A 24,533-nucleotide genomic window follows, 5' to 3' on the forward strand; every position below is an offset into this window, starting at 1 on the left:
ATGTTTGCAACCATATCTGTCAAATCTATATCCCAGAAGACACCCATGAGGATGAAGGGCCACGAGGAGCTTTGCAGTCAGCTCTCTGCCATTAAGGCACTGACTGCTCTGGAGCACCCCTAGTAGCATCTGGGGTGACCACAACTCACAGCAAACATGCACCCACAGAAGCCCCAGCAGACCTCCCAGTCTTCTCTCCATGGCTCCTGTCCAGTTGCTGTGGTGGGGTCTCTCCAGATCTGGAGGGTGTCAAGTTCTGAGCCCAGACAAACTTCTGTTTACAGACAACACTCCCTCTGAATCACTGAGCTCTGTCATTAGTCTTAACAGGAAACTCCACCTATGAAGACCTGGTGGGCTGTCACAGTAACTGCTCCTGTACTGTGGATGACAGCAGTGCAGGGAGCTAGAAGGCTGAGTTTTCTAATGTATGAGAATTTAAAGGGTTTTTTCTTTCCATCCCTTGTAACAGTTCATAGTAAAGGAGTGTGGGAAAATGTGTGAGGAAGGGGCATACACAGTACTTTAGGGAAAACCTGATGATTCCACGGGATTAAGCAGTGTTTAAGTAGAACTGAAGAATCTAGGAAGATATAACCCCATTTGCTAAATTGCACAATTTAACAGATAATTTGAAAAGTCACCATGCAATGTGTTCTAAGGAGGAGCAAGAATTTCTTGAAATTAAATCACCCTCTACATAGAAAATGTTATCAAGAAGAATTTTACTGGCTCAAAGAAAAATGGCATGCACACGTGGTGTCCACTATGATTTATTTCCAGCTCTCCCCTTCTGTCCAGCCCTTGTCCCTGGACTCTTCAGGCAAATGCAGCTGACTCTGATCAGGCATACACAGCTGGTCCAGTTCAATGTGCTCCTCTCTCTACTTCTCCTCTGTTTTTGTGTCTTATGTTCCCACTTTTCTTGTCACTTCTAGTTTAGAGAAAAAGAAGTACACACACACACACACACACACACACACGAAGACTGGATGTCAGGGGTATTGGAATGATTTCTAGATCTGTGGATTTGTGAGATTTTAGTCCAAAAATTTAAGAAACTTCCAAGTCGTAGAAATGTTTTCTCCTGAGTCCCCATCCTCACAAAACACCTTGAAATTCTGTTTTCCTTCCCTGTGCTCAGAGAATTATTCTTAAGCAGATTTATAGACACACAGGACCCAGTGAATAGAAATTCAGGCTTTATCATTCTGCAGTTTTAAATAGCATGACAGAAAGCCAAATATCTGGGTGCACTTTGCACCAACACCACCCAGCCTTGCTTTCTGAGTTGACTATCATGTGTTTCCTCTCTGTTCTTCAAACCTCTGGGAACTTCAGAAAGTCATTTCTAGGCAGCCTGCAGTGCCCCCTAGTGGATTGACACCACTACCTAACTCCAGAGTGCAGACAAAGCCAGCTCCATTCACTGATGAAGGAAACGCAGATGGGCAAGAAGACATTGTCTATATAGAATGGGGGTTAAAGAGGAGCCACTTTGAAGATGGTTTTACATGGAATCGAAAGTTAAAGTAAGTTGGCAATTCTTGTGCTATTTATTTAATTTCTCTCATTTAGTTAAAAATTAGTCCAAAATATTCGTTCACGTTATGTTGCAAGTAATAAGAAGAAGAAAAACAGAGGATGAGACATGAGTTTTTAATACAGAGAAGACAAAAATATGCATATCTTAAGTATTGCCTAAAAACAAGACCCCGAGAACAGCACAAACTGAAAGAGGCTGATCCCAGAGGGAGAAATACTGACGCATGGGGTTGTTGGACAAAATCTTATCAAGAAAGTGGACACAGGCTTGTGAGATGACTCAGTGTGTAAAGGTCCTCATTGCTCAAACCTGCTGACCAGAGAGTTCAATCCCTGGATCCCACAATGGACTTCTGAAAGTTGTCCTCTGACCTCCAAATGCCTGGTCTTACCCATGTGCATACACACAGGCAAGATAGACAGAAAGACACAGACACACCACACACACACACACACAGAGCACATTTTTTAAAAACTTTTTAAAACATTTACACACTTTTTAAATGGAGCTTTTAGCTACTCTAACATTCCCCCCTCTGAAGAAGTAACCCTAAAATCTTTTTGGGATTAGATTAGAGCTCCCAAATACTTCTGGCATTTTTGGCCTTTAGAACAGAGTATGTTGCTAAGAGACCCAAGAACATTTTGATTTTTAGCCAAGAAACTGGCTACTTTTCTTTGGGGTCTTTTTACCCTACCTAACCAATTCCTACCTCCTAAGTTGTTCAAGAAAAAGTGATGGGGAGATATGGGAGAGTTGGAGGGGAGGGAGTGGGCATGGATATGCATGTATAAAATTCTCAATTGAAAAATAAAAAGAGGGTCTGGAGAGATGGCTCGGTGGTTAAGAGCACTGACTGCTCTTGCAGAGGACGCAGGTTTGGTTTCCAGCACCCACATGGTGGCTAAAAAAAATTCCCTAATTCCAGTTCCAGGGGATCTGACTCCCTCTCTGACCCCTGGAAGCACTGCACACATATGGTGTGCTTACACGCATGAAGGCAAAACATACATACTCATAAGAAATAAATTTAAAAAGGTATAGAATCCTACACCTTGACTAAAACGCCCACAGCCCAGTGCTGTTTCACCCAGAATGCCCCATTCACTGTTCACCATCTCTCTGCTCATCTGGTCAGCACCACTGGGGCCTGCTGCTGCCTTTACTGTATTAGGGACACATCCCAGTTGTGGTGGTTTGAATGAAAATGTCCCCAATAGGCTCCAAGTATTTAGATATTTTGTCCCCAGATGGTGGCGCTGTTTTAGGAGGTCTTAAAAAGTGTGGCTATCCTGGAGGAGGCACATCACTGGGGGTGGGCTTAGAGAGTTCTTAAGCCTTGCCAGAGCTCCAGCTGCTCTCTTCATTCCTGACCTACTTATAGATCTCCAGTTTCTCTCTTGCTTCCTGTACCTGTGTGATGATGTAAGAGCTTAGCTTCTGCTGCTCCTTCTCCAGCCACCTCCAGCCACCATGCCTCCCTGCCATGACAGACTGTAATTCCCCTGGAACCATAAGCTCAAATTAACTCTTCCTTCTATAAATTGCTTGGGTTAGTGTTTCTGTCACAGCAACAGAAAAATGACTAATACATCAGTTTATATATATATGTTTCCCAAAACACAGGGTATAGAAATATGATATTTTAATATAATAATATATGCACATATATAATTTAAGGGTATTTAAATTTCCCCCATCCATCTTGGCAGGTCAACTGATTTTTGTCGTTATGCAGATCTTGTTAGACGATCACACTGTGGAGATTTCATTGGTGCAGCTTCCCTATCATGACTAGACAGCATTACTGAGCAGCTTGTCCCTTGGGCTCTTACATTCTTCCACAACCTTCCCTGAGCCTTGGGTGTAGAAGTTGCATATATATATGACCTAGAGCTGGGCAACTCACACTTACTTATTATCTGTGTTTGACCAGTTGTGGAACTTTGTAATAGGCTCCATCTTTTGCAAAAAGATGCTTTTTTGATGAGTGGCAAGAGGTACATTGTCTGCAATTTTAAGGATACTGGTGAGAACATATTATCTTGTGTTTTGCATTGTGGTCTAGGTATATGGATTTCTTTTGCTGACTGTTTGTCTGATATGAAATTCTACCTGACTTTCTTGGGTTGAAGTTTGGTTCTGTTCTTATTATTGACATAACTTGGTTACTTTCTGATCAGGTATGACTAGGTAGTTGGTCTGTGCTTCAGATTCAAACTTTTAGTATTTCATTGGAGGGATGGGGTGGCTCCAGGCAGGCTAGTGGGGAGCTGACCAGCAGCATGAATGGGCCTAGTCCCAAATGATGGTGACCATATGGGTGGTTTCTGACTAGCTAGAAAGGGTAGATGAGGTCCTAGAGCAATGCCAACAGCACTGGTCCCAAAGCAAGCAACAGAGACCAAGTGGGTGGGATCTGCCCAACTTTCCATGCTACACGGGGGCTCTCTGGTAAGGTAAAGGGGCCTAGGCCCAAGAGTTGGACCACTGAAATAAAGTAGGCTTCATTTTCATATTCTATCCTATGAAGCACTGCACAAAAAGTAATTTGGAGTCCTACCTGTGCTTATAAAAATCCTCAACATTCTAACATTCTGCCTTTTATACTTTTGTTTTTGAGTATTTATTTCCTAAGTAAAAGTTCTCCATTCTTGTAGAAATTCCCATGAAAATAAGATTGAAAATTCTGATTTTCTTCACTTTGTCAATGTGCTGGAAAGAATTCAAGTTTGCATTTGATGTATTGTGCATTCAATATTAAATAACAAATTAGTAAAATTTTCTTTATTCCCTTCCTAACAAGACTTTAGATATTTTAAGATTTGGTATTTGTAGCAAGTTTCCATTAAATCTTAGATTTGTTTGGAATACCTGTTGGAAAAAGACTGAAATTACATGTAATATATCTGCAGAGATTACAGGAATAATTTTCTTAAAAAATGTCTGTATCATGTATATATGACTTAGCAACTACAAATGATATGTTTGTACGATTATATGTGATAAACAAATATAATTGTGTTAATTCATTTTTAAGGTAGACTAAGTGATACTGAGTATGTGCTAGTTAAATTAGTCTCAATTGAAAGATAAAACTGATCTTGTCAAGAAGCGAACTTCAGGGTTCATCAGCTATCATTTGAGCAGGCCATGGCAGGAGAAACTGAAATTCAGTTATCCACAATTTGATCAATATTTGAAGTTTCAGTATCTATCAGGGGGATATCACACATGGAGATTCATTAGCAAGGACAGTGGTATTTTCAATAGCATAATAAAACAACACAGTCCTTTTAATGGTGGTATTTAAGATATGTGATGGTGTTTTAGTTGTAGTATTTTAAGGACATACCCTATCCCGAATGAATAGGATATAAAAGTCTAAGTTAGCCTGTATTTTGAACAACTGTATCATAGATCTAATCTCTAGAAGATTCCATGCCTAGCCAGGGTCAGACACAGCAGAATGGACAAAACTGTTGCATTTATATATTAGGACACTATTCAGCAGTAACAATAATGGGCGATGATGCACACATGAACATGAGTGAGGGGCTGGAGAGAAGGCTCAGCAGTTAGGAACACCAGCTGCCCTTGCAGAGGACCTGGGTTCAATTCCCAGCACCTAATTCATTGCTAACAACTACCAGTAACTCCAGTTCCAGGGGGTCTGACATCCTCTTTTGGCCTGTGTGCGTGGGTGCACTTACAGACATGGAGGCAAAACACTCATATACATAAAATAAAAACGAATAAATCTAAAGATGTTTTAAAAATAAAGTGAATTTCAAAACCATCTCAGTGAAAGGAATGGGAAACAAAAGAATGACTACATGTAATTTATGGGCTTAAAAGTCTACAGCAGGTAAACATAATCTGCAGTGATAGAAATAGGAAAATCTCAGGGGTGGAGAGATGGCTTAGTGGTTAAGAGCACTAACTGATCTTGGGGAGGACCCAGGTTCAATTCCCAGTGCTCACATGGTGGCTAACAACTATCCATAACTCCGGTTCCAGGGAATCTGATGCCTTCATCTGACCTCTGTGGATATTGCACGACATGGGTGTACTTATATGCATGCAAGCAATACACTCATACGTGTAAAATAAAAATAATAAATAAAATAAGTTTTAAAAATAGGAAAATCTCTTGCCTTCAGAAGATGAGCTGATTGGAAAGACATGCATGAAACTGCCTGGGGTGACAGAAGTATTACGTTTTTAGGCCATTTACAAATACCACTATCTTCTTATTTCATTTTTTTAAATTAACAGATTACCAGAGTTATAGGAAAGAAATGTTATTTGGTATTATAATCTTCAGATGCAGTCTTTGTGTCCTAAGTATTTTTGTATATGTGTGTATGTGTCGTGCTCATGTTTGTAAGGGGTGTACAAGTGTGTGTGGGAGTATACATGTATGTGTGTGTAAATGTAGATGCCAAAGGACAAACTGAGATGTCTTTCACCAAGCACCATCAACCTTGTGTGCATGTGCATGTGGGAGGGTGGTTGTGTTCAGAGGGGTACACATATATGTGCACACATGTATAGGGCAAAGGTCTACCTCCGATGTTATTTTTCAAGAGGTTCCCATCTTTGCTTTTTGGAGGCAGAATCTCTCACTAGGACCTAGAGCTCACCCATTGGGCTAGGGTGGCTGACCAGCAAGGTCCAAAGATCACCATGTCTCCTTCTCCCCAGCACTGGGAAGACAAGTGTGTGCCACAACATCCAGCTTGCTATGTGGGTGCCGGGTATGAAACACCAGTCCTCATGTCTGCATGCCAACACTTAACCGATGTAGCTATCTATATATGTAGCACCCCCCGCCCTTTTGAAACAGGGCTTTCACCAGTTTGGAGTTCTCCAAGTATCCTAGGTAGGCCGGATGACCAGTGAGCCCCAGGGATCCATTTCCTTCTCCCTCTCCAGTGCTGAGATTGTAGGCACATGCTGCTATCCCTGGCTTCCTACGTTCAATTATTTTTAAAATTGATTACCGTTTTTCTCCAATAATATAATGATATTTTGGACCAAATACTATATGTATGAAATAATAAGAACTGAAGTAAATATCACTAATATAAAACACTTCATAATACTCCTGATTCTGTTATTTGAAGTATATCATAATTATATAGTTGTTATTTATATAATCCAATGAATACATAAAACAATTAGTAAAGAACACAAGAAAGATCAGCTTATGGTGGCGAGTGTAAAGAAAATACACATAAACAACATTCATTCATGAGATTCTTGTGTCAACTCTTGGATGTTACTATGGTTGGAAGGAGTGGAATGAGACAAATAAAAATTAGGCTGTAGAGAAAACAACCACTCAGAGAGGGAGGTTTTAATTAGGGCAAAGCTGATGGGAGCACCATGCTTCAAACAACACATGTTAGGGTTAGAAACCGAGTCTGAGACAGCAACTATGTCAACAAGATTTCTGACAGTATTGTTTCCTCAGTGACACCATCACCCAGGATGCTGTCTGCTGCTCCACCTCAGTTAGGCTGGGAGATTCTGCACAGGAAGTGTGGAAAAGTCCATCACTCAGATGCAAATTCAGGAGTTTGAAAAGTCAGAATCAGTACTTTTATTGATAAACACTTTTTTATTGAGCTGGAGAGATGGCTCAGCTGTTAAGAGCACTGGCTGCTCCTGTAGAAGACCTGGGTTCAAATCTCAGCACCCACATGGTAGCTAACAACTAGTTCCAGGGGATCCAACATCCTCTTCTGTCCTCTGTGGGCACTGCATGACACTGGTGCACATATATACATGCAGGCAATACACTCATACATGTAAAATAAAAATAAATAAATCAAAGAATTTTTGTATTTTGAAATGTTTCATAAAACTCACATAATCATATGAAGATATTATAAACAACAGAAACAAGGAAGGAGGGAAGAAAGAAATGAACAAATAAATCAATGAGCAAATGATGGAGCTCACGTTAACTTGTTTACTCAGAAAGAGTTGGAGTTCAGGGATGAGGGAACCTCTCTCAGCTGCTTTGGAGGCCTGAGTATTGGGGCTTAGTTTTCTTTGATACTCAGCTTGAGTTCATGATTGAAAAGGAAACCATAACAATAACTGACAATTTCCCAACTCATACCAGTTTGCATAAAGAAGCCATCTCTGTCCTTTTACAATGTGGCAGTAACAACGACAACATGAAATTAGCCATCTTTTCCAAGGGAGGCAAGAGTGGTTCAGAAACAGACAAGATGAGAAAGGAGAGGTTAAATGAATGAGCAGCTCTGATTCAGGTTTTTCCCTAATGATACATCAATCTTCCATATGACCATCCAGCAATCACTCAAGCACATTTTCCATAGCATTACGTCCTAATAAAACCACTCATCTTCTTTTATCCTGTAAATGAAAAAGTTCATCCCTGGCCACAATCTACATACTTCTTTGATCTTATAGGTTTATCTGCATCTCCCCTCTTCCATTTGTAGCCAAACAGGAAACACCCTGCTTCCTTTCTCCTTTGTCCAGAGTATCTGTCACCCTCCTAGGCTATACCACAGATGTGTGATAGCTTCTTCTACAGTTTTTTCAGCCACAGGGGAAGAAGGTAAAATTTTATAGTGAGCACAGTGCGACTTATTGTTCAGTGCAACCCATCTTTTCAGCAGGGCATCTACTGTCAACCTGGAAGAGCCAGTCTTCATGTTCAGTAGTAAAATAATAGACCAGAGTGAAAACGATGAATAGGAAGAAAAAAAGATACAGAAGGATTAGACCACAAATTGTCAAGCAGATGCGAAGAAGCTAAGATGGGGAAAAAACAAGCTACTACTTTTATAAGTGTGAAGAAGCCTTTGGAAAAAAACACAATAACCCCAATTTTTCATGCTCTGTCCACACCTTTCATAAAGGATTGCTATAAAAGAAGCAATTATGACTGATTCCCAAGCTTTTAATGGTTCTGTTCATTTCCTGTATTGACTAATAAAATGTCAGACTGTTTCCTAAATAGTAGAACTTAAACCCTGGCAAAATAGTTAAATTCTAATCAACACATTTTTATCAAAAGAAAAAAAAAAGGAATTCCTATGAATTCCTAGGAAAAGCACTAGGAAAACTCATTGGAAAAGGAGCCAAACTTCTTGCAGTTTCAAAACATGAAAACATACCTTTTGGGGGGGGGTAGTTGAGAGATAAAATAATAAACATGTAACTACTTGTGTTATTTCCTAGCTCAAAGTCAGCCCCTTTAGTGCAGACACCCTCAAAGCAGAAGTCTGAGGATGTGGTTTTCATGGATAACAACCCAGACTCCCTGTCCTCCAGACCTACCAGCTGTATTTATATGTCCATGTTTATTCAGATTATAAATTTATAAAAGAAGAAGAGACAAGCCCTGAAGGACACAGCATTTTGGGAGGTGTTATTTTGTATGTGGTGCTGAATCTGGGTCAACACCACAACAGATCTATGTGCATATTCCAGGCAACACTTTTCCATGATCCTTCTCTGCCCCTAAGCCTGAATAATGTATGTGTGTGTGTTCATGTGGTGAAAATATGAAGCACTGAAAGCAGTGAATATTCATTGGAAGCAAGAGTTATAACACTTATGTTGTTAACAACAGGTTTAGGACTAGATTGATCAAATCTGTGCTCTGTGTGCTATTGTGGGTCAGCAGAGGTCAGAAAGGGAAAAAGCCCTTGATAAGATAAGGTTCTTATCTTCCTTCCCTATTTCATGCTGGATGGATAGTTTCAATAAAGAGAGAGCATGACCTTTGTCTTAGAGCACAGTTCCAGGAGAAATCTGAAGGAACAATTTCCCAGAATACAGGACTCTCTCTCAGTTTTAGTGGATGCTAAGAGTCAGGCAGATTTTTATCAGTCATTGCTGTAATGTAGTATTGTTTTGCCATAACAGGTGATAAACTATGAAGCATAAATGTCTTTCATCATGAAAGAGACCAACTTATCTATCTTGATTTGTGGCTTACCCTTCCAGCACAATATCTAAGGATTCACTAACACCAATTTCACAGGGAATTATCCCTCCCTCTGTTTATTTATATATGCTTTCTAGTCTTTTATTACATTTTAATCTAAGATCCACTTTGACTTAGTTTTTATGTATTGTATGAAAACAGGCAACTTCATTTTTTCACATGTGACCATCAGTTTGTCCCTATTTTCTTCTCCCAATTTAAAGAATTCTTTGGAATGTTCATCTATCCTTCTGCATATAATTACGAACCTCTATTTTGTCTTACACCCACCACAGTCAAAGTTTCATTCCTTGCATCAATACTAAACAACTTTCTTTCGCCCTGTTTCCTGTTTTCAAATGCACAATTCAACAACTTCATTTGCACTTTTTTTCTCTGTTAATCTCTCACAACATTTGACACACTTTATCCTGTCACCTGATTCCCTTTCTTCACTTCCATGAAGAGCCACATGCACGCCTGACATTTGGGAATATTAGTAACTGGCATCGTGGCATTCTGCTGCAGCCTCTGAGACAGTGACCCATGCATGTTGTTCTTTGATGTTGCTTAGAATGTGAGCTGGCATTTTCCCTTATAACGCTTAATATTGATTCTTTACTTTGTATTTTTGGCTTCTTGACTATGGCATGTCATAGAAAGTTTTTTTCTGGTCTTGTCTGTTTAGATCTCTGTTTTTCTAGGCTTGGAGAATTTTCTGCTATCTTTTAATTGAAAATTATCTATGCTTTTTATTTGAAGATATTGTCTATACTTTCAGATTTTAGTTTAATTACTTTTTCTGCTCCATGAATTCTTAAGTTGGTCTCCTAAATGTGTTCCTATGTAAAGGCCTTTTCATAGGGCTGGAGAAATGGCTCAGTGGTTAAGAGCACTGACTGCTCTTGCAGAGGACCTGGGTTTGATTCCCAGCACCCACATGGCAGCTACGAACCGTCCTTAACTCCAGTTCCAGGGGAATCCGAAGCCCTCTTCTAACCTCCGGGCCATTGCATGACACGGGTGCACTCACATACATGCAGGCAATACACTCATACAAATAAAATAAAAGAATTTTTAAAAAAGTCTTTTCATACATACACTTTCCTTTTTCTAGTTCTTTTTTAATTTCTATTTTTAATTTTGCATGTGTTTGTCCGTGCATGCACGCTATGAGTGTATGTATGTACTGGTGCCTACAGAGGTCAGAAGAATGCATTGGATTCCCTGGAGCTGCAGTTACAGGTGGCTGTGAGCCGCTCAAGGTGCTAGGAACCAAACCTGGGTCCTCTGCAAGAGCAGCATATGTACTATAGTTATAAACAGTAAAGAAAGTGTTATGGGTGAAGAGAAAATGTGATCAGCATATAGAACAGTTATAAAAGCCTTTGATGATGGGATACAAATTAAAGCATAACAGCCTAAGAAAGTAAAAAGTTGTAAATAGTAATAAAAATAAAATTAATAATATAAAATACACTGCATTCTGGACAGGATATAACTGTTGAACCCATGAACTTTTAGCAGTCAGGATTATCTACACAAGACCCAGGTCCTCAAGGTTTCTAAATGGATGGGGAAATGGCTCATAAGGTCTCACCCCTCCATGAGAGGGACGCATTTAACTAACTGTGACTCCCTCCACTTGGACTGTCTTTGTGTCAGTCTCCACAGATGTGGGAAATTCTGTTAGTTTCATTAATCCAAACAAGTTAAGTCAGTGTGTCCTTCCAGATGAGGATTTCTATGACTGAAGACCACTCTCAACAGAACTCCCTGATGTCAGGATCTGCACCTGAAAGTTACAACTTTGTGTCTGCTGCTTTGGGAGAACTCCATGTATGGAATTTTCTGTGACTGTGGCTCTTGGGGAGGGGGGGTGGGAGAGGTAGAAAGCCTGCCCACCTTTGTGCTCTCAGGATACTGTGACAGTTCCCAGAGCAGTTTCTGGGCTGTGGTATAGCTCTCCAGGCAGGCGAGGGGAGGGGCCTCTCTGGCCAATATCTCCCAATCTCACCTTCAGCTTCCCAGACCTCACTGTGCATCTCCTTCCAGCGCCTGCTCTGCTGCTGCAGGCTCTGTGCACGTGCCTTACCGGGTGGGAGAGGTAGAAAGCCTACCCACCTTTGTGCTCTCAGGATACTGTGACAGTTCCCAGCACAGTTTCTGGGCTGTGGTATAGCTCTCCAGGCAGGGGAGGGGAGGGGCTTCTCTGGCCAGTATCTCCCAATCTCACCTTCAGCTTCCCAGACCTCACTGTGCATCTCCTTCCAGCGCCTGCTCTGCTGCTGCAGGCTCTGTGCACGTGCCTTACCCAGCCACTGGTTGCATTAGGGCACCTGGATTTTCTCTCTCATGGCCCACCCATGTGAGCAATTCACTTGTGGCTACTGCTGATGGTAGCTGGCTGGAGTAACACAATATGCCTGGGCAGATTCCTGTTCTCTTTACCTCTTTCTCTTGTATGAGTACTGACTCCTGTCCACAGTCCTTTAGTAGCTTTGCTATCTGAAAACAGATTTCCCTGAATTCACATCCCCAAATTGCTCTATGTCAGGGTTGGCGATGAAAGAAGAAACTGCATTAAGCCTGGAAGATAGGTGTGGTACAGCATTTACTTTTCGTTTTTTGCTTTTGTTTATTTTTTTATTTATTTAATATTTTGAGACAGGGTCTCCCTGTAGCCATAGCTGGGCTGAGGCTTCCTATGGAGATCAGCTGGCTTCAATCACTCACAGATCTGAAGGTGTGTGCCACCAGGATGACTATCCTTTCCTTCTTAAATAGCTTTTCAGACTCAGACCCCAGGTACTGGGGCAGCTCCTGTGCTTTTACTTATCAGCCAGCTCAGTTTATCATTGACTCTGCACTCCTCCATTTCCTAAAACTTTTCTTTGTCTTGGGCCAAATATTTGAATTATATGTTGGCAAATGACACTGACTCTGAATTTTACCAACGAGTTTGGCTTGAGCGATGGGGCATGTTTTCCTTATAGGTTCAATTGCCCTCAGGGGTCTCATTCTGTCTTTGCAAGTCACTTTGCAAGTCACTTCATCGAAGTGCTGCCATCAGGCAAACTTCCAACCCCACTTGTTGGTCTACATGTGCTTCAATAATTTAGACTCAGCATCACATGCAAAGACAAAGGTTTTCAGAGACTCCCCCATCTGCCCCGGCAATTTCATGCTAATTCCTTATAATTACCCTCTTACTCTATTTCACTTCTGAAGGTTCTGATTCTCTGACTATAACTTTCAAAACGCCTGAGGGATAAAAGCTAAGGGAATAATTTTCTTTGCTATAACTGCCACTAGGTGTGTTCTGTTACCAAGAATCTAACATTTTAAACTATTATAAAGTTTTAAAAAATATTTTATATGTATGAGCATTTTGTCTATATGTATGTAAATGTACCTGTGTATAATACCTGTGGAGATCTGAAGAGGGCATTAGAGACCATGGAACTGGTGTCACAGAAGGTTGTTAGGCACCAGGTGAGTGCTGGGAATAGAACCCAGATCCTCTGTAAAAGTAGCTACTGCTCTTAGCAGCTGAGCCAACTCTATACCCCTATAGTGCAACTTTTTTAACTATAGAAAATATTACATGTGCTCTGTGCAACATATTTTTGATTAGGAACTTTCAAGATAGTGTATTAGAAGAAAAGTTGCTGACGATAGATAAGTATTTCCAACTTGTGTAGGAGATTTAATGTAGAATTAAATATCGGACTCAGACTACAGATTAGGCAACCACAGTTGTGACGTTTTGTCTGGGATGTGCAGGTGTGCATCTCAGCTGGGCTCCACCAGACTGTGTTTTTCTTCAGCTTGTACTATTATGTCAAATTCTGTGATTTGGTTCTCAGAGAACACAGCAATACTTCACTGAATCTTCCAGCTGCAAGGCTGAAATGATGAGGCTGATGGACTTGACTGATTTCTGGAAGGAGACAGAATACCCACTGCTCTTCTCATTCTGATGAAAAGAAGAAAACTAACGAACCAGGAAAATCATCTCTCTGCTGAGAAGCTGCTTGTACCAATAAAGATGGTGTAAGTTCTGTCCTGTCTCATATGAACAGTGCAGGGAAACCTCATTCCCCCCCGTCCACTTGTGACTGTTTGGGCCTGAGCCAGTTTCTGGGCCACAGTGAATCATGTCAAATAATCAGAAAATACAATCAATCCAGTGATTTTGTGAATAAAACATTGTAAGACTTAGAATTACTTAAGACCCCAAAAATAAGACAAACTGAAGACATACTCTGCTTGCTTTTCTCCCATCTCCACTCCTCCTCAGGTCCATGCGAAGCACTCTACACCTGGGTGCAATGCTTTGACCTTAATATCTTAACTCTATGTGAATCATCCATACCAGAGAAGGCCAAGGCCATGAGCACACACAGAGGGCTGGGGGGAGGCATGAGGTACATGTCCTGCACAAATCTGTCTGTTCTGCCTCAGCTCAGAGTTCAGTGTCTCTGAGTGGTGTCAGTTTGCAGATGTACTTCCCGGGTTCTTATGCTGTGCACAGGAAGTGAGGTTACACAAGATCATGGGCCACACATTCTGTGCACAGAGAGAAAAAGTGCAGCTTCCAACAAATTTTTTCTTGCTTAGCCATCTTTCTTGGTGATTAAAACATACAGAATGTAAAAGGGAGCAAGAGAAAATCCACTCCTTATGACAGGTGACATTCAGGGGAACTACTTATTGTGCTGCTCACACACGCTGATGTTATTTAGTGGAATAATTTAGGGGGCATGTTAACTCAAATTCATTAGGAGCCATGTATACGCTACAGAGTATTCACTGATTGTTAATATATATTTACTTTTTCTCCACCCATAATCTAATAAACTTTAGTAAAGAAAAATCCCTCCCAGATCTTTGTATTTCTCAGTGAAAGCGCTGGTATCTAAAACCACTGCAGTACTCCCTTCTTCCTTACTGACATCTAGAGTCTGTTTAAATCCTATGATTAACAATGCTATTTCCAGTCATGTGATTAAAAGCTGCCCCCTGGAATCTCAGAAGCTCTTCATTTATTTATGTTATAGTTTATGAAATTGTGTAAATACTTGTTGTGAAAACATGGTGATCTACATTTGGATTTCTGGCACCAACATCCAAACCAGGCATAGTGCGAAGCACACTGGGAAGAGGCGCATGCAATTCCAGCACTAGAGAGTCTAGTCGAATCAGGGAGCTCCATGTTCAAGAAAGACCCTTTCTTCAAAAAATAAAAAATTACAAAGTTATATACAAAGTTATTTAACAAAGATCTCTGGGTGAAACATATGCATTACATGACCTAGAATTGTCCTGATGTTATACGTTCTATAAGTTTGCTCTGAAATACATAGTTTCATTTGTGAAAGTCTCTGTATTTTTAAATAAAGTTACTTCATGCTAAGCTTTCCAGGTTTTTCTGTGACTCAAGGCTATTATTTCCTCCACCACAATATGAGATACATAGATACACCATAAGTACTTAGGGACATACAAATGCCACATAAATTTCTGGCTGAATTTTTGTGTGCTGTAACCACTGGGAGCATCCACAGGACCTGACCGGATTACCATGGACCTAAGAAAGAAGCAGTGGACTCAAGGCTTTTATGCACAAGGGTGCAATAGCACCTGCAGCTTTGATTTTATTCTCTTGGTGTGAGAACTGCAGTCAGATGTTTACAGAACATAGAATAATAATTAAATGGCTTCTCATACTCATAAGAACCATACCTAAATGTTTACAGAACAACAATAATATGACTAGAATATGCAGTAAAATAAAACGAGGATGATATCATCTCCATAATATGTCTTTCTGGAAGATGAGCATGCCTAATGAGAAACTAGGGGAGCACCAGCATTCTGGAGATATCTCCTCAGCAACTTGCATAAAGTTTCTCTCTCATGAGAAACAAGGCTCTCCAGACATATGTTCTCAAAGTTTGGCTTATTTCACCAAGCATATCTTTAGTCATATGAACACTATTTCACAGTCCCTACAGTGGACTTCTCTAGAACCTTTTAGATTGTAGCTCTAGGATACAAAGGGAGAGCCAAGAGAGGGTGTGGCCACTTTGCATAACAAAAGATTTGCTGAAAGCAGAGAAGCCAAAAAGACCAGGGAGTCCCTGGTGGATTCAGTTTCCACTTCAGAGCTTGAGAGAGAGAAAAAAAAGCAGGACATTTTAACTTGTGTAAGGTTAGGGGACCAGGGGTCTAAGGACTCAGGAAAAAAGACAGATAGTAGTAAAAAAAGAGGAATGACCTACAAATAAAAGTAGCTAAAATTACTCCTCAGATTCAAACTTTGATAGAAAAAGTGGAAAAAGCTAACAGTACTGTAGCTAGGAAATACTCCACACTGGAGCTGTTAAAAATAGGAAAGACTTATAAAAAGTGATCAGAGAGCCCCCCCACCATGTGGCTAGTGGGGGTATGGGACATGGGATCAAATAACATCAATCTAAGTCCTTCAGAAGCTTCACAGCTGAGTTATATAACCACCCATCCATCCTTGCAACATAAACTGTTCAACCTAGGCCAATGGAGGGGAGTGCAGTTCTTAACAGGGTGGCTGGTACAAGGTATTAAAGACACATGGTCATCACCAAAGGAAACTCCCATGATTAACAGGGGCTGGAGAAGTATAAAAGAGGGACAGACATTACTGAGCAAACCAGGTATGTGAAAAGCAATATATGATGCCCAGTTCACTGGGCCAGATAAAACTGTTTGCCAGAGATATGAAGAAAAGCTTAATTCAACTGGGGCCTCGAGAATGGTATAGAGTTTTAATGGTTTTGCTAAGTCCTTTAATGGGACAAGATCTTTGTATTGTGAAAGAGGCTTTAGCAAATCTAAGTGACTCAAACAAGTGTGTAAAACATGTCTGTAGAAGAACAGAACAACCTACAAGAGATATAAAAAAGATCAGACAGAAGAAATGGTTTTGGGGGTTACTCGAAGACAAATGTGGCAAGACTTATGTTGAGCCCAAATTCCCAAAGAAAACAATTAATGGAAAACCAAATTTGGTACTAAGGAGTTTCTGGAAGGCTTTAAAACTGGAAGAACAGTTTACAAAAGGCATTCAAAGGATAAAAACTGTTCCTGGGTGGTTAAGGATTCCCAAAGATTAAATAAATTGCATTTCTCTCCTTATAGAGGCTATGCTGGGGTGGAGTCAGTTTTCCCACCAAGGCCTCCCCCAGCAGACAGTTATGGTCAATGGAGAGATGACAGATATGGCTACAGCCCAAAGGCTGACCCAGGGCCTGCCTGACTCAGGGAACCAACAGGTGCAGTGGGGACAGGATAGACCCCCTGCTTCCTTAGACCAGGGCAGGGTCAGGAAACTGAAACCAGCACCTGTAAGTGTATCAAGGTAAAATACAAAGACTCCATGTAAAATCCCCAGAATGCAGGATGACTCTGAAGGGATAACTAAAGACAGTAAAGAGCTAACCAAATTAATGCCTCTTACCCATGTTATGGTACCTAACAAAGATCTATGGAGAAAGCAATTAATATGAATAGTTAAAACCTTTCCATGCTGTGTTAGACATTGTCTATGATTGATTTAATATATGATGTTAACCTTTGAATGTTTTACAGATATGAAACCCATTTGAAAGATATCTGAAGAAGCAAAGGCCAACTACAGCTTTAAGACTCTTGGAAGTTTTATGGTTGGGTAAGATAAAAACAAAGGCTCCAAAAACTATACAACTGTTAAGAAAAAGTACAGTACGAAGGGTGGGTTGCCCCTCTATGAGCTGTTGATCAGAGAGAGATCCTAGAGGTCCTCAAATTTACCAAAGCCATCGCCACTAATGTCAGTTGTATGCTAGAAAGGTTAGTAAGGCCATGTTGCTGAAGACACTACATGATGTGAGCATGGGAGAAGAATAGAGCTGAGACTAAGCCAAAAACTCCATGCCACTGGATGGATGACTTTCATAGTGCCAGAAGGTGTTATGAAAATGGCTGGGGGAGAAAGGATCCCCTATGATTATATTCAACAATGGGCCACTGTACCGCACACTATGGACATACCAAGCAATGCCTGCTAGTGCAATAATAGCTCGACTGACATACATACAACTGACAAATTTCTAATTGGATAAGGGCCACTCCTAGCAGTGGAACACACATCTCTTGCTATAGACCAGGCCAACCCCCTGTGTCAGGGATGGCTACAGGCCTCAGTAGGGAAGCTATTGCAAGTAGACTGTTTAATGAATATAGTACACCTACTGGCATATCTTCTACACTTTTGTATTTACATTCATGTTTGTCTAGATATGTCTACTTCTTTCCATCTGTCTTCATAGTAAGTGAAACACCACTAAGGTACACCAGTGGCCACATCTTGAAGATGAATTTTGAGGAGACCCAAGAGATCACTATCTCACCATGATACAAGAGAGATCTCCTTGCATCTGCCACCCCCTCCAAGGCCCAGGGAAATTCACAGAAGAAATGGTGGAAAGTTTGTAAGAGCTGGAGGAAAGGGGTGGAGTGTATCCTGGAAGCCACTCATTCCTCTGAAAAGGGTGAGTGATGGGTGAGCACAGGGAACCCTGGGAAAGAGGGGTGGAGCCAGCTAAGCTACAACAGAGAGTTAGCCAAGCTGCTGCTAGATGGCGAGTGGCCAGAAAGAGAGTTAGTGGCAGTCATTTTGGGAACTCCGGGAGCAAGTTGTGTGGCCCAAGAACGGTGAACAGAAAGGGCAGTGAGAACAGCCAGCACATGCCCTCCCGGTCCTGCAGGCTCTGCAAGGTGAGATGAGGCAGACTGTGTGGTGTGATGGCATGTGGACATGGGGTGTGAAAGAGAGCAGGAACAGAGGGCTGCTGTGTGGCGTGGTGCAGCACAGGGTTTATGAGAAGCTGCTTTGTGTAAGTCACCCCCCACCCCAAAATGTCATATAAAATGGTACAAACTAAAGACAAACTAAAAATGTCTTATGTTAGTCTGTGAGCCCTGGGACCTCAGAGGACATGCGGAGCCTCCAAAGAAGAGAAATGGAAGAAAATTTAGTGCAGACTATCTAATTTTGTTTACCCCATTTTTCCATTCTGGACATTAATTTCAGCTTTCCTTAGTTTCTTTAAAACTTTTCTGATAAAAATGGTTGATGATCTGAAAGATGCCATAATCAGATCAACAAAATCCATGACCTGGAAAGTTAACAACAAAGAGGAGTCAGCAAAACACATGACAACATCAACAACGTGGATGAAAAATCAACATGGAACAAAAATTCAGCAAAGAAATTGAGATTTTTAACAACAAAATAAAATTTTGGAAAGAAAAAAATTGAATTAAAAGCACACAGTGGAAAACATTATCAGCAGATTCAACCAAACAGTCGAATATCAGAGACAGAAGAGAAAGGTGGTGACTAGGACCAAGCATCAATAAGGTAAAAAGAACAAAATGACCATGACCACAATGAAGTCTGGGAATTAATCTAGAGACTAATCCCAACAATCCACAGGATAAAAAAAAAAATGTAGGAGCTGAGGCAGACTCTAATGACACAGAAACCCTATTCAATGACATTATAGCAGACCTTTCCCCAAAACTAAAGAAACAAACACTCAAACACAAGAGGCACTTAGAACCCTCAATCAGAATGACTGGATAAGAATCTCTCCATGATATTATTGTCAAGATGTCAAAATATAAAGCAAAGAAGCAACAGTAAACACTGTGAGGCTGAAACATGAATTCATGTTCAAAGGCAGAAATAACAAAACAACACGAGATCTCCCCTCACACCCTTCAAAGCTGGAACAAGCCTCAAGCCACCGAGAAGTGAAGATGAAGACCAGGACCTGAACATCACCTGAGGAGAAAACTGTACAAAAGCTCTGTGGTGCCTCCCTGAGGTCTTGTGATGGGGAAGGGCCACACCCACCCAGCTGAAGTTTGTGTTCAGACTGCAGGTGTCTGGGGAGCACTGTGTGTCCACCGCACAGAAGTAAGTGCCTGAGTCTGTGGTCTGGGAGGAGGAGATGTGCAGGGAGCTGCGGCGTTCCTTAGCGTCTGTCGTGGACTTTAGTCTTCCACTCTGCTTTGTTCCCGAGGGATTGGAAAACAGGGTGATGAGGCGGCCCTGGGGATTCTGGTGAAACCACTGTAGGTTGGTAGGAGTGGAGGAAAAGTTGCACTGCAGGTCACAATTCTCTCCCTCCTGGAGAGTCAAGGCTCCGGGACTCTGCACCACTTGTTGCCCTTTCAGCCCTGATTAGAAACAGAAAATCACAGATGATGGTCCCTGCAGGGCCCAAAGAGTGATGAACACCCTCCCATCCCTATATACTTTGAGAAGACTGAAAATCCTGCAGGACTTTGAGCTGCTTTCCCCCCCACCGTCCCCTCCATGTGCTGCAGCTGCACAGTCCTCAAAGATGCCCTGAATGTGGGGCAGCCTGACTCACAGCAAACATGGGTGCACAGAAGCCCCAGCAGGGAGCCCAGCAGCCTCTTCATGATGTGTGTCTGACTGTGCAAGATGGAAGTGTGCTGGGCTGTGGTGTCAGGATGGCTCTGGAACTGTCCCTGCTTCTGCAGCCAGTCAGCTCCACCCACAAACCCTACCAAACCAGACACTGCTGAACTCCCACAGCTTCCTGTGCCTGAAGCTCCTCCCCAGCCCAGGCCTGCATGAGAGCCTAAGAGCACAGTGGAGGGACAGGGACATTTTCCAACAACCCTGTACTCAGAAGGATTTGAGGTACCTGGGAGAAGGAAGGAGACCTGCTCCTCCTGAAGATAACATGCTTCAGTTGGACCAACAAGACCCTCAAGTATTATCAGAGAAAAAGTAACTAAATGTTTAACCCCCAAAATAGCTGCATGTTCTAACTAGAGAATCTTCGCTCATCTGTGAATTAATTTAACTGAAAAGCTCTCCAGTAGACAAGCAACAGGAACATAACTGTTCTACAGCACAGATTTAATGAAGTCCTTTTCTTAGAGTACATGAAATAGGTGTACTGGGAACTCGGAAAAATCAAGGAATATGGTAAATATTATAGAAAATGATCTTATGAGGAGATGGAGTAGGGAAAGTCTAATCAAGAAGTCCTTTAAGTGAGTGAGAAGCAAGAAGCTCTGGTGTGGTGTTACGCAGTGCGGTGACCACAGGCATCACTAATATATGTACAGTCATAAAAGAGAGAAGAGAATTTAAAACCTTAAAAGGCATTTTAAAGTTAGAAAACTATTTTATTTTTTATTTTATGTATATGAGTGTATTGCTTTCAGCTGGCCTCATCCTCCTGATCAGTATCCACTGAGAAGGAGTTTACCTTCTTCCAACACTCAATCTGAAAGCCTTTAATATCCAAGACAAGGGCGCAGTGTTGTGCAATTCCCATGGAAGTCAGAAGAGGGCTTCAGATTCCTTGACACTGGAGTTATGGATGGCTGTTAGCCTGCCATGTGGATATTGGAAATTGAACCCAGGGCCTCTGCAAGGCAGTCAGTTGTCTCAATCGTGAGCCATCTCGCCAGCCCTGCATCTCAAAATTTTACCATAATGATTATTTCTTGATAAATGAGATTAATAATGTAAAATAATTTCTTGATTTGCTCTCACATAGTTCATAGTCAATTTTATGCCATTTCATTCTATCACTGTCTCTAAAGACATTGGAGCACATAACTTCATCTAGTTTGTAGAGGCCCACAGCTTCATTTTTGACTACTGTTCTGAATTTCATATAAAAATAATGTCCTTCAGGATTCAGATACTTCCAAAACTGACAACATGCTGCCACTAAGGTCTGCCTTTATTGGAGCTAAGCACTTTTCAGGACTTTACTTTCTCTGTCCTGTTTGCCTTTACAGAACATCCCAAGTCCTTGAAAGTAACAGAGACTGGGATTCTGGTCCCTTAATCTGCACATCTCAGGTGGTTGTATTCAGCTCTGCACTGTGTGACTCGGCACAGGAGCACTTGGTTGCCTCATTCCCATGATCAGTATCCCCAGAGAAGGAGTTTTCCTTCTTCCAACACTCAATCTGAAAGCCTTTAATGTCCAAGACAGGCTGGTTTCCTGATGTGTGCTTCAGAAGGCTTTGGAGATCTGGACTAGAGTGTTGCACATACAGGGAAAGGCACCATGGGACAGAGATGAGTTGCTGCCAACTAAAGAGCAGCTGCTGTGGACACTAGTGAAGCCATTAGGGTGGGTCACTGCTCAGGCTGTCCATCATCGTGCAATGCCAATGCTGTGTGGTTAAACTCAGTCAGCATGAGATTCTCTATTCAGTATAAACCACACACTGTCCTATGGGTGGTCTTAGGTCTAATAGAGAATGGTATTCCCTGAGCACTGGGGCACTCTAAGCCTCAGGGTGCACAGATCAGAGTGAGGAAGGAAGTAGGACACTGCTACCTGGGAGATTTCTAGCAAACAAATCAAACCTAAAGTTTGACAGAGGTAGTCTGAGGTTGTGGGGATTTCAATACTTTCTTCATTGGCACATGAGGGGACCATTAGGAAACTGGTCTTGGGAATCAGTGCCTCTGCTGTCTAAGATTCTATGTCACTGTTCAAATTATGTTTCTTCAGAACTCCTCTGAAGCAACAGAGGTTTTGTGAGCTTGTTCTACTAGGTTCTACTTAATCTACAGAAACACCATTTCCTCTTTAGACAGCAGTGTCCCCTAGGGACCAAATGGAGCAATAAATCCACAACTTTTGTGAACTTCCCACTCTTTTTCCTTCCAAAGTTGGATGTCAAAACTTTATGATCAAGTACAGAGGAAGATCCGTGCACTGTAAGCTGTGAAATTTGTGGTTTTTTAAAAAATGAAGTTATGAAATGAATTATCAGAATGGGAGCAAAAGGTTTTTTTTATTAGAGCGAGAAAACTATGGCATCTTCACACATTTTAAAAGAAATTCTAGAAACATTATAGTATTCAGAAAATTGCATAATATGTTATTACTAAAGCTCTATATTACATTATCAAAAAGGGCCGTGAATAAAAATTTGATTGGTGCTACTGGTAATAAAGACTGCATTTACTTTTTTTCTCTCCACAGGAAACATCACACGTTTTGTCATTTAAGGAGCAAATTAAGAACTATGGTGCCAACGAAAGAATTCTAAAAGTACATTAAGGAAGTGAGTTTATACCATATCGCCCCATCATGATAATCTCTATTTTGATGAACTCAAAGTCAGATTTAGTACAAACAATCAGATTTGACCTTAGTTACTTATGCAATATCTCTTCATCTTAGTCATGACTTGTAAACTAATCACAGGAGTGACACCCATCATATACTGGGTCCTGCCAATAAGAGGAGACTATGCCATGCACATGCACCAGGGGGCAGAAATCTTTGCCCATCACTTCAATTCTTCTACCACAGTTGTGGTGGTCTGAATGAAAATGCCCCCCACAGGCTCCAAGTGTTTGGATATTTTGTCCCCAGATAATGGCACTGTTTTGGGAGGTTTTAGAAGGTGTGGCTATCCTGGAGGAAGCATGTCACTGGCAGTAGGTTTAGAGAGTTCTGCAGCCTTGCCAGATCTCCAGTTGCTCTCTTGCTTCCTGTGCCTGCATGATTGTGTGAAAGCTTAGCTTCATGCTGCTCCTGCTCCAGACACCTCCAGCCACCATGCCTCCCTTCCATGACAGACTGTAATTCCCCTGGAACCATAAGCTCAAATAAATTCTTCCTTCTATAAATTGCTTGGGTCACTGTTTCTATCACAGCAGCAGAAAAGTGACTAATACAGTAATTGGTACCAGAGAGTGGGCTGTTGGCTGTGAAGAACCTGACCATGTGGGGTTTTGAAGAAATGTGGAAGACTTTGGAAGGTTGGGCTAGAAAAGTGGTTGATTGCTATAAGATGAGCTTAATAGGCCATTCTAGTAGGGGCCTGGAAGAAAGTAGTGCTGAGAACAATGTAGTTCCAGAGGAAAATAAGGACTTAAGCAGAAATTAGGATATTTTGGCAAAGAGTCTGGCTGGAGTCTGCCCACAGCCAAAAAGCTTTCCTGAGGCTAAGTTGAAAAGCTATGGACTAATTTCTCTGGCAGAAGAAATTTCAAGACAGCCTAATGTAGAAATAGCAGCATAGCTGTTAATGGTGAATATTATGCACATTTACTGAGAAAAAGAGCAAATGGGGCAGAAAGAAATGCAGAATGCACAGGACGATTGAAAAAGGAAGACTAAGGTTGGAGCCCTGGCATGTGATCAAGAGGATCCCATTGATAAGGAGATTAAAGTGATTAGGGGGCCCAGAGATTCAAACTTAAACAATGCAAAGAGTGCCTCCAGGGCAAGACCACACCCAGTTAAGCTTCCAATTTGGGAAAGGAAAACTGCAGGGGCCACTGAAGAGAAGAGTTTCTAAAATAGATAAAGCAGGCTGGAGTCCACCACAAACTTGCAGTCAAACTTGTCAGTGCCCTTCACCCAGTGCTGGCTTTAGAGGCATGAAAGATGGAAGAGTGAAGGGGTCATTAGTTCTTCCTCCACAGTTTCAGAGAGCCTTGAAGGCCAGGCAGCATGAAGCAGGGGTCCCCTGAATACAGAAGGCCCTGATAGGCCATTGTGCAAAGCTATGAAGGTGAGGCCTGGTTGGCAATGGAGACCCTAAGAAGTTCATGATGCCAGAGCTGTGAGGCATCTGCCAAGAAGACCTGCACACAGGGAGTGGTACCAGCACAAGAGAGATGTGTGTTGCACACAGCAAAGCTAGAGAGGCTGAGCCAACTAAGCCCTTTGGAAGTAAAGTTCCAGAAGTTGGACTTGGAGCTACTGGATTTGGTGTTTGCCCTGCTGGTTTTCAATCTTGTTTTTGTCCAGTATTTCATGGCAAATCTTTATCTAATCTCATCTAAAGAACTTTAGATTATTTATCAGCTACATATCCCCAAAAGAGCATCTTTTGATAACATTCCATGGCAATAATCAAATTATTGATTTCTTTTACATGAGGAAATCTACC

General features: G+C 41.5%; 1 long non-coding RNA gene and 1 gene segment (V, D, J or C); one reads left to right on the forward strand and one right to left on the reverse strand.

Moving 5' to 3' along the window:
- Positions 1 to 1,383: 1,383 nt before the first annotated feature.
- Positions 1,384 to 17,235, forward strand: LOC115071496. Its single transcript, XR_003850585.1, has 3 exons — positions 1,384 to 1,532; positions 13,394 to 13,580; positions 17,157 to 17,235. It is a non-coding gene; the product is annotated as an uncharacterized LOC115071496 (long non-coding RNA).
- Positions 17,236 to 18,604: 1,369 nt separating this feature from the next.
- LOC103739518 lies at positions 18,605 to 20,170 on the reverse strand. The segment is given in 3 exon segments: positions 18,605 to 18,724; positions 19,468 to 19,793; positions 19,991 to 20,170. Coding segments are annotated over 3 exon segments (498 nt in total).
- Between the last annotated feature and the right edge of the window lie 4,363 nt (positions 20,171 to 24,533).

The sequence above is a fragment of the Nannospalax galili genome, unplaced genomic scaffold (genome assembly GCF_000622305.1).
Source record: "Nannospalax galili isolate Female #2095 unplaced genomic scaffold, S.galili_v1.0 scaffold1119, whole genome shotgun sequence".
Classification (NCBI taxonomy): Eukaryota; Metazoa; Chordata; class Mammalia; order Rodentia; family Spalacidae; genus Nannospalax; species Nannospalax galili.